This window comes from Acanthaster planci, linkage group LG12 (assembly GCF_054643075.1).
Source record: "Acanthaster planci isolate LZ-2023a linkage group LG12, COTS_SCS, whole genome shotgun sequence".
NCBI lineage: Eukaryota > Metazoa > Echinodermata > Asteroidea > Valvatida > Acanthasteridae > Acanthaster > Acanthaster planci.
The window spans coordinates 14,666,192-14,678,301 of NC_141788.1; the positions used below are offsets into that span (position 1 = coordinate 14,666,192).

The 12,110-nt window shown below is 42.5% G+C and overlaps 1 protein-coding gene across 1 annotated transcript; it reads right to left on the reverse strand.

Moving 5' to 3' along the window:
* Positions 1 to 1,047: 1,047 nt before the first annotated feature.
* On the reverse strand, positions 1,048 to 8,660 carry LOC110987271 (alpha-amylase 1-like). Its single transcript, XM_087144086.1, has 4 exons — positions 8,511 to 8,660; positions 8,008 to 8,144; positions 6,151 to 6,392; positions 1,048 to 2,519 (listed from the first exon to the last, which is right to left on the reverse strand). The coding sequence occupies exons 2-4, from the start codon at positions 8,142 to 8,144 to the stop codon at positions 1,423 to 1,425; spliced, it is 1,476 nt and encodes a 491-aa protein (XP_087000212.1). The 5' UTR covers positions 8,511 to 8,660; the 3' UTR covers positions 1,048 to 1,422.
* Positions 8,661 to 12,110: the final 3,450 nt, after the last annotated feature.

The following is a 12,110-nucleotide window of genomic DNA, read 5'->3' on the forward strand; positions in this document are numbered from 1 at the left end:
ATAAAGTACTTGTTTTTGGTCTTCACTGGAGGTAACAATGACAGTTTCAACCAAAATTGTGCCAGATTAGGGTGTCATTTAACCAACTTTCTGTGATACTTCAACAACAGTATGCCGAAAAGAAAATTAGCAGGTATCATAAAGGGCCAGAGATATTGGGAAAGACAAAGAATTACTCATTATTAATGGATGGAATATCAACAGAGTCTAAAGCCAGACTGGACAATTCTATTAATGACTGGCACAAATGCACTGCAGGAGTTCTACAGATCTGCCTTTACCAACTTGACAGAAATTATTAATTTTGTGATACTGCAGTGACCTGATCCATGTGAACGAAGCACATGGCAGATTATACATCCGCGAGAAACCACTTCGTTACCGCCAAGATATCTTCGGTACCCAAACAAAGCACATGCACAATTTTCCCACCGTTTTTCACCGATATCACATCAAGACCCTTGATAAAAATTATCGTTCGCTGAGTAGACTTTATCCTCCTGTTTATGTGCGCCACTAATGGAAAGACGTTTATTTTCCCACTGGATTAAGGTACCTTATCGGTACTTGTTTTGTTAACTTGTTTTTTACTTAATCTTTTGTACAATCAATTACAAAGAAAAAATACAAGTCCGGTTTTTGCAATGGAGCCGGGGGGGGGGCTTTTGACGCGCCATTTCAGACCACGTAACATAGTGATTACCACCGTGAATGCAGGAATTGAATTGGGTTCATGGGTACATATTGCAACGCATGACATCATGAACAAATATAAGCAAAAACAGGTCATTTCGAATCTTCCAGGAAGTAATCTTCCACAGTTTTAAGCAGTAAATGCGCTTTCCCTTTCTTGTGATCGAATGTGACCCCGTACCGTTCTGTCATTTCCCCTACCCACGGCATACAAGGGCGAGTCACATTGCGCCAATGACCTCCAGTCTATCCTACCATGTAATGCAGTAAACCTTACTCGTCATCAGTACACAGGGATTTGCACAAGGGGTGGACAACGCCGGGGAGATAATACTAAGACAAAAACATCCTGCATCACAGGTGAATCTGTTTTTTAATTTTAACAGCGAAACGAAGCTTTCTGCCGAAGCAAAAGCTTCCAGGGTGCTCCTTTTTATTTAAATTACATTTTTTTAAGTTTTAAGGCGTGGTAGAAAGAAAACAAGACGGACAAAAGATTAAAGGGAGTAAGATTGTAGAGTGGAAAATTAAAGAAAAGCGTTGTTGGTTGATCGTAATATTTGAAAGCAAGGTTACAGTATTCAGCTGACCCTGATCAACTCAGAATTGATTCAATCAGTTGTTGGAGGCTCAAGAATTTGTATTATTTTAAATCGTTTCCTTCGATCCAAATACTTGTTAAATTAAAGATCTTTTCAAGAGACACAAAGACAATGTTTATTCCCGCATTCACTGCTTGGCATTGACGTGGATCGCCACAACGGGGTCGTCATTGCCCGGGCCGGCGATGTCAAACTTGGCGTATCCACTGCCGTCAACGAAGACCGTCGGCCCAGTGCATTTGCCATTCTCAAAATCTCCAAGGATGATGTTGCAATAGGTGCCAGAAGGCAAGCCCGTTTGCAGTGTCTGGCTCAGTTGGAAGTCTTCGTTGTTGATGACGATGAAGCCCTTGTTACCACGGCCGAACGCGATCTGGTACCAGCCATTGTCCCACCAGTTGGCAAAGGCCTGACTCACCGTTACCCGGCGGAAGTCGACCATGTTCTTGATCTGTCTCCAGCGATGCTCGCACACCCAGCCGTTACCGCAGCTATTGTCTGGGTTGAAGATGGGCGACTTGATGTCTCCATTGGATTCCTTCGGGGGACTGCCGTCAGGGTCGCTGAAAAAGAAGCTGCTCATCACTCGAGTAAAGCCATAAGGGTGAGCAAGCATGAAGGCGTTGGCCATCTTGTACAGCCTCGGGGATTGATGGGTGATAACACCACCACCGCCGTGACCCCTCTGGTTGTCATGGTTGTCGACAAACACCAAGGAGTTGTAGTCAGGAAGGAAGCCCCACGATTCCCCGAAATTCTTGAAATGGCTCAGCGGGTTTTTCCGCCAAAAGCCTTCTGCAAGCTTCTGTCCATAGTGAAATTCGGTCACCCTGCCGATGTCCAGGTAGTCCCAAGCCGAGACAGCTTCTGATGATGAACGGTCGATTACCTCCTGGACGAAGAAGGGCCGGGCGTTGCTCGGAAACCCAAAGTTTGTGTTGAGATTCTTCAGCTTGCCGTAGATTGCCTTGAGGTCGCCCGGCCACATGTGTTTAACGGCATCCACCCGGAAGCCAGCCACGCCCATGTCGATTAACTTGTTCAGGTACTCAGCAATCTTGTTCCGGACGTGTTCTTTCTCCTGGTAGAGGTCCTTCAGGCCTTTAACGTCGCAGTTGCGAATAGAGTCTTTGTTCTTGTAGTCGATGTCTCCCACAGTCGGGCACCTACCTTCAGGCCAATTGAAATCCCATTTCGAGTAGGGCACTCTCCAGAAATCATACTCTGTGGAAGCAGGAAAAGGGAAAAAAAAGACCATTTTTGATTCAACTTGTGTGCGTACTCATCCGGGCAACGACACCTTGGTTGCCGGAAGCCTACGGCTCACGTGGTGCTTGAGACATTGCTGTAAAGGTCTACTGGAAAATGGGGGTCGGGGAATGAGGCATGAGGAATGGAAAGGGGGGGGGGTGATGTAAGTGTAAATACTGCAAAAATGAAGGGGGGGGGTGCCGACACCATTATGACCAAAGGGTGTTCTGTTCATGATACAATGTACGTCATTTATGTATGTCCTTAACCTCACGGGTTCACCCCCGTAAATAGGCCAGAAATATGTCCAACGAGCTCATTAGTTTGTACATTCAAAATATTCTATGTTAGATCGTCCTGAAATTGGGGAACTGAAGAAATGTGACAATCAGAACCTCTTGCTGGGACTAAGGGCTTAAAATTCTGAGTAATTTGGATGCAATCCGGTCCGAAAGTGGCAATATATAGATGTTTTGCAAAGGATGCATTTTCAAAATTGCTACTATTCCGGGTAGTGAAAAGTCCCACATTTTAAGGTTGGTTTGCTTGGGTGAGAATATCTCAAAAATTCATTATTGAAGTCAACAAAAATTGAAAGGAAAATAAAATAGGGCATGGGTGTCCTCAAAAATGATGTCACCCATCATTTTCTGTCCAGCCTGGACACCTGTGAAAGTTGTATTTTAAAAATAATTTTGAAATATAGGGATTTATCAATTGTGTCTATGGGATTTTTTTCTTACAGCGGTGCACCCTCACATCAAAAAGCCCTTTACCGGCTTTTTGGGTTTCTCTCTTTATCAGTGCTAAAGTAATGAATACTTTACGGCTTCGGGAAGTCCGAAAACTCCTCAAAATCTGCAGAGTTTTGTTTTGTCACCACGAAAATGTGAGGGATGAATCCAAAACCCATCCCCCGGTCAAAAGCGGGGCGGGGGGGAGGTTAGTGCGGTTTCCATTTCTGGACTCTGACCTGTGTGTGAGTGTTGTGATTTCTGAGCGTATGATTGCTCGGTCTTTGGGCGAAGCTATACACATTATATACTAACATAATACTTTTCTACTTTAATAGGGATCGTGATTATGACTTATGGTTACCAGGTAAGAAAAACGACAATTTGACATGTTTTAATTAATATGCACAGGCCTACCTCAGGCCTATATAGGAATTTAACGAGGATGACTGATTTTCAAATGCTACCCCGCGTATCAGCCAGACGAACGTCCCCCACCAAATGGGTGACGTTGTAACGTGACATAGACTGTGAACATTGTGTGACGTGACAGAGGGCGCTAGTCACTAGGCGCGGTGCAAAGATATAGATGGCGCTCTGCCCAGTAACAGAGGCAGATGTTAGGCGCGCATAGCTGTGTGTTAAGCAAGCGCGGCGCATAGGCTCCGCCTTGTGTATTGTGCGATAGGGCAGCGGAAGTCACTGCTTAGTCACGTGAGCGCGTGCGCGGGCGTGGTCATAGCAGCGCAAAAGCTATAAAAGGTGTGCCTAGGCTAGGATTAGTCGTCCAGATAAAGGGCTGATCCTGAGGTAAGGGTCGGGAATCCTGTGCAAGGGTTAACGTCACCTAGCCTAGTGTGACTGTGCCTAAGTCCAAGTGGTGCGTGTGCTGTTGAGGGGCTCGGTACGTTGAGGGGCTGATTGGTGGTGCGGTATAGTTCCTGATAGGAGCTTGCGGTCGATGCAAGGGTGGATTGCTATCTCGTGACGTGAGTTGCGTGTAGCGCAGCCCTGACAATAAGCCCCGTAGACTTGCTAAAGTCCCTGATTCGGCACTGGATGCCCACAATTAATTGTGGTGTTCACTGCTCTGGGTGAAGTCCGGTCACGTATAATCACGCAGTTTCCCCGTCAATAGCGCCCTCTACTGGTGTATTGGTTGAGTGTGTTAATGAATAAACCAGCCGCTTGTTAATTGTTGTATATAAGTCAGGAGTCCAGGTGAAGTTTATTTAAAGTCATGTCTGTCCGGGTTACGTCATTAAGTTTCGACCAATTAGATTAGCCATCATCTCGACGAAGACCAACTTTCTTGGGGGACGGTATACTTCGGTCCCAACGGACTCGTCCCTAGCCGCTCAGGGACTCTCCGGCGTGCCGTCTGACGCACCGCGCCTTGAGGAGGAGGGCGCCCTCGCCTTCGTCGGAGAGGCGCGGCGCCACAAATGTGTTAAACAAAATGAATGAAAGCTTTTCAATTTTGACGGCGTGGTTGACGGCAGCTGACCACCGGCTGACCACTGGAATCGTATTAGTCAGCTGTTACTATGCCAATGGTGGTCCGCCAAACCGATAAGCATGAACTGTGGTTAGTCACCACCGTCTGCCAATTGTGGGAAGCAAGTTTTATTGCCCTGTTTGGCAAAAGCATAGCTAGCGAAGAAAATTAAACAACGACCCATAGCAGTAATCCATTCACTTAGTGTCTTTTATAAACTTTAATTCATAAATACCACAGGTTTCCCATTCAAAAGCGCGTAACGTGACTGTGTTTTAGCATTTGATATTGCCCTCTGCGTAAAAACACGCTGGCAGCTAGATACAAAACAGTTTAAAAACGCGCTGGCAGTTAGATACAAGACAGTTTAAAAACGCGCTGGCAGCTAGATACAAGACAGTTTAAAAACGCGCTGGCAGCTAGATACAAGACAGTTTATTAATCCGTTGCTATTGGTCAAGAATATGTGTGCGCCGTTGCATGCAGAACTCGCCACGCGCGCCAAGTTAATATCCGGTTCCTAAGTAACTTCCTCACAAAAATGCGCCACGATTTGCAGGCTCCCATTGAATGATTGCTAGAGTTGCACGTTAACTGCCGGTTCCACGCTTCCATGTAAACGGCGATCAATACATGTAACTCTATGTGCAGTACATGTGCAGTGGGCGTGGCTTAAACTGAAGTTTGCTAATAAAGCAGTTGTTTATGTAGATTTTGAGGGACATGCACTGACTATAGTACCCCGACGTACCACAGGGACTAGTCCTGACTGTACGTGCCAACAGTCAGACAGGGTGGTGCGTGTTACCCCTTCTCAGTGTTTCAATTGTTTTTTAATTAGCTTAAATGAAGTTCTTTTAAGTTTGGGCCAGTTTACATATTATTGTTACATCTAGATTGTACTCGTACAATCAGTGGGGAACGTAATGATGTTACACTTTCCCAGTAGTAGTCACGCACAAGGTATAACAATTAACAGACAAATAATGTGGCTGGGATTTCATCTGATCGATTGCCTTAGACTGGGATCTTGGCTAACATTGGTGGGAATTGAATCTCATTATAAATCACCTCTGGCCTAACAATGATGGGCTGTTTGGCTGTGTCCAGAAAGGCAATAGAAATTTCTCCCATGCATCTGTGTATAATAGAGAATGAACGCTGAAAATGCCGTGCCGCAGTTGCATCCATTCTCCTGAGCCTGTGTGAAAGGCACTTTTTTACCGGCTAAGCACGTATTTATTCCCTTGATATTTAACTGTAGTCTCTCTTTTAATTTGTAGCGATCCGTCAATTTCCTTATGAGGAACCAGAAAGACAAGAGATACCATCACCGTGAAAGTAAAGGAACACCATCTTTTAAAGTACTCACCATCGTTTCCATCGGGATTGCTGGCCGCCATGTGGTTAATAACGGCATCCACATAGATGCGAACGCCAACTTTGTAGCACCGGCTCACCATATCCTTAAACTCGGCTTCGTTACCGCTTCGTGAGTTGAGTCCATACCCAATGGGTTGGTACCGCTCGTACCACGGGCGCACCGGGTTCAAGATGATGTGCTCGTTAGGAGGGGACACCTGAACTCCCGCAAATTCATGAGGTCCTAACCAACTGAAGACATGGAGAGACATGCACGAAATGAGCACAACATAACATGGTTGTTTTAGTTACTTTAGTTCAATACAAAACTAAACAACAAACTTTTCAAAAACGGCTGAATGTTTTCTTGGAGATTGACTTTAATAGAGTAGGCCTACTATTGCATCATTTCCAGAGCCCTGCGTTTGATTCGCGACCATTCGCGACCATTTGCGTGTCCAAAATTTCAAGAGATAATCAGCAAGAGGCACACTTCATGAACGCCTTCATCAAATAATGTCAGATGGTGAAATGAAATAGATTTCAAACAGAAAAGTCCACGTTAAAATGAGTGATGAAGATTTGAGTTCTTCCAGTTGACGATTTTATTTTCGTAGGATTTCAATGTTGGAAATACTTTGCCACCTTGCACTGTACTACTTCCAACGATTTTACTGATATAGTCTACAACGATATTGATATACATGTACATTAATACAGTCAGTATCGAGAGCTTTTTATTTTGATGGCTTATTGAAAGCTAAACAAGTTAAATTTTATGACTTTTGGCAATGAAAATATTCAGCTGAAGTTTTCGCTCTTTTTGGTTGCAATACCAAAAGGGTCTTATAGTTTTTTTTAGCACTAGATGATGAGAGTTAAGGTGAGTATATAAAATTCAACATATCAACGCAAGAGTACCGTTAGTACGTTTGAGAATAAATGAGAGATGGCACCATACAAAAGTTTGTCAAATGTCAGCCGGATGTTTCCTTGATTACAGTTTAAAGAAAATTAAAACGTTTAAATCCGCTTCACTCGACCCCTTTGGTTCTAGCCGTTGACTAGCCTTGTTCAAGACGTCGGACAATAGTGCACGCTGACCACTGGCTGGTCGCTAAAGCCTTGGTCATACGGTAACGATTTTCCTGCACGATAGCCCCATTTAACCGTGTTTCTTGTGATGTGTTGGGAATATCGGTATCGATTATTGATGGTTATTCTACGGTGACAATTACAGACGGATGGTCTAATACGGCGTGGGTGGTTCTAGTCCACTAGAATCAGGAATACTTTTTAGCAATAGACTATATACGGACTCACGATCTAGTACGATGTGGACGGTTTTAATCCACTAGAATCAGGAATTCCCTATGGCAATAGACGATTACGGATAATTATTCATTCTTCGTGAACAATTTGTGTAGTTTTTACATGCATTATATTTGAAACAAAACATCCTAAAACTTAGTACCATTTTTTTTTAAAACGTAAGACTAACCATGGACGGCCATGACTTTCTGTATAATGATACCCGTCAGAATATCGCAGACTGAATTACAAAACAGACTAGGTTTTTCCACCTTTTCAAAAGAAACTTTAATGCGCCACGACTGTTATAACATGCCCTTCACGACCCATGAGGACCACCAATATATCTTTATATAAGATTTGCCAAGTTTCAGCCAGGCTTTTAAAAAAGGTTTTGGCCAAAATTGTGACAGTGTGACCTAGCTATAGGTTTAAGTGGAATCCCACCATCAATCTTCCAACACAATCGTAAAGGTTAGCGAACCGGTAAAGCCGGGATGGTGTGCAGTGGGCGTTGAACGAAAATGGAAGACAACAGAAAAAACGTAATTCTTACTTTTCGCACTCCTTGGCGATATCTGTCCATTTCCAATTGAACAGGTGCACGATGACCTGCCTATCGTACATGGTGTAGGCGTCCCACTGGGCAACGGCCACGCCCAGAAAAAGGCAAAAGAGCCAAACGATAGCCATCTGAATACAGAAATAATTGGTCACACATTAAATGCACACAAAGAGAAACGCAAGAACACATTCTTTTCTTATAGGCCCACAACTTATTGTTGACCTCTGTAAATTGACACAAACGGAGCATCGTTTTTGTGTAACACGTTTAAAAACCGTTTTTGAAAACCCAAAACGAGCATAACTTCTAAAGATCCCATTTTCCAAACGCACGATATTATTCTCTTAAGACCACTTATGTCGATATATACATCAGACCTTATTCACCCTTTGGAAAAGCCGACCGGACAACCAGTGAATGAAATAATTGCATCTTTCCTAAGGGATCTATAACAAAACACAAGCCTTGAAACTTCTCGATTGCAACTACGTTACCTTTCTGTATGTTGCTAATGTCCAGATCTAGTATCGACAGACGATATGAAACTTGTTTAGCTCACGGTGGTTTTTGTAAAAAATTTCACCCTCAAAAACAGCCGTCAGGGAGCAAGGGACACTCGATCTCTATCGTTGATTGACATGAAGAGAGACCACTTTCTGCCAGCCCTAAATGCTTCACAGCGTCACACATTCTCTTTGCCTACATACAAGTTCAGAAAGATTTGGGCTACTGATTTCTTAATCATTTGCATATAATGAGCCTTTCAAAGATCAGAATGGCACTGTAGCAGAGCGAGGAACGAGAAAAATGCGCCAGGATGTTTAGACTTTTAGGAATAAACTGCAATTGAGCGTAAAAAAAGATGGGGTAAATTCCTCGATGGAAGTCCCTGTTCAGGGACGTCTTGAAGTGTATTCGTTGGGATTATCATCCAAATTGTTATATAAAAAGACAGTGAACAAATTCTCAGCGGATCATCTGACATAACTTTGGGGTACAACAGAGGGCAAGTGTTTGCTCCGACGCCTCTTCTTCGGCAAAAAATCCTGTTTCTTCCACACATTCAGGTTCACCATCCAAAGGTGGGAACAGGTACAAAACCTGACATTTGACAATCCCTCGGACAATGCTTTCAGGTTGGTCCTGCGAGTGACACTGCACTGTGTATCATGTTCCAACGGACAGAACATTTTTATGTATGGTATTCAGTTTGTCTGTTGTGGGTTCTGCTTCTGGTAAGGGTATTTGAAAAAAAATATGAATGACTGCAACCTCTCTGCTTTCCTTTTTTTTGCTAGTTCTAAAACAAGGGATATAATTATATATTACATTTTCATTTTCACTGACGCCTATTGTTTGAAGGTGTGGGTCACAGATGAAATCTACCCTGTTTCCACTGATGTCATCAAACTGATTTATGCAACAACCTTCTCCTTTCATCACTTTATATCTGAAAAGTAAAAGCCAGCTTTTTGGCATCATAAAGGAGGTATCAACCTGTGGCAGGTGAATACAAAGCGAGGTGCCCTAGCTAAAATGGTGAGAATTTACTCAATTTGAGCGAAAATCAATTCCAATGGAGTGAAACGTTACCCCAACACTTGAAAGAAGGGACGAAACGAATTCAAGTACAATTTCTTGATTCCAGAAGATCTAACTTTCACTTGAGTTTCACTGGATGGAATGCTTTTTCTGCCTGAGGTCCAACAGACAACTTGCACTTGATGCACAGTGACGATTCCTTGCACATGGCAAGGAACCATTGAAACCGTACAGTGCAACCCCTCCCTTCAGAGTGTTTTGGTCTAGTCCCTAGTTTCATTCTTCCTGAATGAGCAAGCATTGTTGCATCATTTACACAGAACGCTGCATCCAAAGTTTCAAGAGATCATCAGCGAAACGACCGCTTTGTGCATGCCCTCATCAGACAAGGTCAGACGGCTACAACAAAATGAATTAGAACTGAATTCTCCAGTTAGCAAAGTCGAAGCCCAAAAAGGATCCATGCAGTGCTGTAGATAAGATTAAATTTCCATACTGTATTTATTCCAGCTAAGGATTTTTTCAAAAACGTGAACGGTGTGCTGCATCGGTGTGTAAACGTGTTTTAAGTACGGACACTGCTTTCTGCCCTTTCGGCCTACTTGATTTTCCAGCGGTTTTGATATTCATTAATACCTTCTATAATTTTTCTGTTGATTGTTCATTTTGGAAGCTGAGAAAGTGGGCACAAAAGTGCTTTTGGTTCGGAAAATATATTATGCCGGCACGTCATGCTGCTCTGGTTAAGCAAGACTACCTACTGCTAACTTCGTTATGTAGTGATAGAAGATGTGCAGTGTTAGAAGATGTGTGGACTCCAACACGTCCACACAGTGTTTTCCCATCTCTCTAAACAGGTTTTGTGCCAGCCAAATTACATGAAGTTTGCTTTAACCTTTTGAAATGCACTACTTCTTTCTTGAATTTTCTCAAAGCGGTGAAATTAACACATGAAACAAGACAACAGAATGATAGCTGTAGTAAATTGTACGTCCTCACACTGGGAATCTTGTAAAATTGCTGCAAAAAGCCAGTGTTGTAAAGTACATGACTAAAGAATGTGCGTGACGGGAATTTCAGAGCCAAACGTGCTATACATTTAATACAAGCTTGGAAATGAAAGCTATGCTTGAGTTTGATTGTTCGTTTGTACAACGAATGGAATGAAACTTTATACGTATTTAAGTACAACGCTAATCATCTACAATTTCAGACTGCAGCTCTTAGTAATTAGTCGGTTTGGTCTTTTCGATAATTAAAATTTGGCTCCTGCAGATTGCTTACAGACGAAATGATAAGAAACGACCATTGTGAAAACAATCGAATTTAAACTGACAACACTCCATTTTGAGCCTGACAAAGTTTCTATCAGCAATAAAATTGGGTGTTTTTGTAACTTGCGACGTTGCTGTTTTGTTCATAACGTGAGTGTAATCAAAGACACATCTGCAGATAAATATTTCTAACTGGATTAGAATCAGGTCTATCAGTTTATATTATTAAAACGGGCCGAATGGACCAAGAACTGATAGAAAATACGGCAAGATACCCCTTCGTTGAAAAATTGACGTGGCACAACAAAAGCAGAGAGCTCATTCTCTGCACCTGGATAGTTACCAGCCGCAAAATTTTCAAAGGTGAACAAACTTTGATGAAACTTCAGCGAAAATTGACTAGAGGTTTCTACTCAAAGAAAAGGCATTCTAATCCAATGTTGACTTTGAACTATGAGGTCATCATTTCTATTCTATCTTTGATTACTGTACTTACCTTCCAATTTTTCTGCTGTGTGGAACATTAAATTGAGGGAAGATCGACATAAAATATGTACAGTCGACTGTCTGCGTGTTTGTTTTACAGAGTACCCTGTTTTGACCAATGGGAACATGTTTGAGGAAAGGCCCCATAAGATCATCTTTGTATGCAACAAGTTATCGACTTCAGAGACGAACATTTGAATTTTTGGCTTAATGTTGGCGTATGCACTTTTACCTAAAGTACCTATTTTAGTCTTCACTGGAGGTAACAATTACAGTATCAACCCTAGGGTATGATCAGTCCAAAATTGTGCCATATTAGGGTGTCATTTAACCAACTTTCTGTGATACTTCAACAACGGTACGCCGAAAAGAAAATTAGCAGGTATCATAAAGGGCCAGAGATATTGGGAAAGACAAAGAATTACTCATTATTAATGGATGGAATATCAACAGAGTCTAAAGCCAGACTAGACAATTCTATTAATGACTGGCACAAATGCACTGGAAGAGTTTTACAGATCTGCATTGACCAACTTGACAGAAATTATTAATTTTGTGATACTGCAGTGACCTGATCCATGTGAACGAAGCACATGGCAGATTATACATCCGCGAGAAACCACTTCGCTACCGCCAAAATATCTACAGTACCCGAAAAAAGCACATGCACAATTTCCCCACCGTTTTCACCAATATCACATCAAGACCCTTGATAAAAATTATCGCTCGCTGAGTAGACTTTATCATCCTGTTTATGTGTGTCACAAATGCAAAGACGTTTATTTTCCCACT

Bases quoted from the DNA above. Each gene is read 5' to 3' on its own strand.
- LOC110987271 (XM_087144086.1), bottom strand. From the start codon at position 8,144: ATGGCTATCGTTTGGCTCTTTTGCCTTTTTCTGGGCGTGGCCGTTGCC. The intron at 6,393-8,007 runs GTAAGAATTACG...CCATGTCTTCAG, and splicing joins ATCGCCAAGGAGTGCGAAAA to TTGGTTAGGACCTCATGAAT. The intron at 2,520-6,150 runs GTGAGTACTTTA...CTGCTTCCACAG, and splicing joins CAATCCCGATGGAAACGATG to AGTATGATTTCTGGAGAGTG.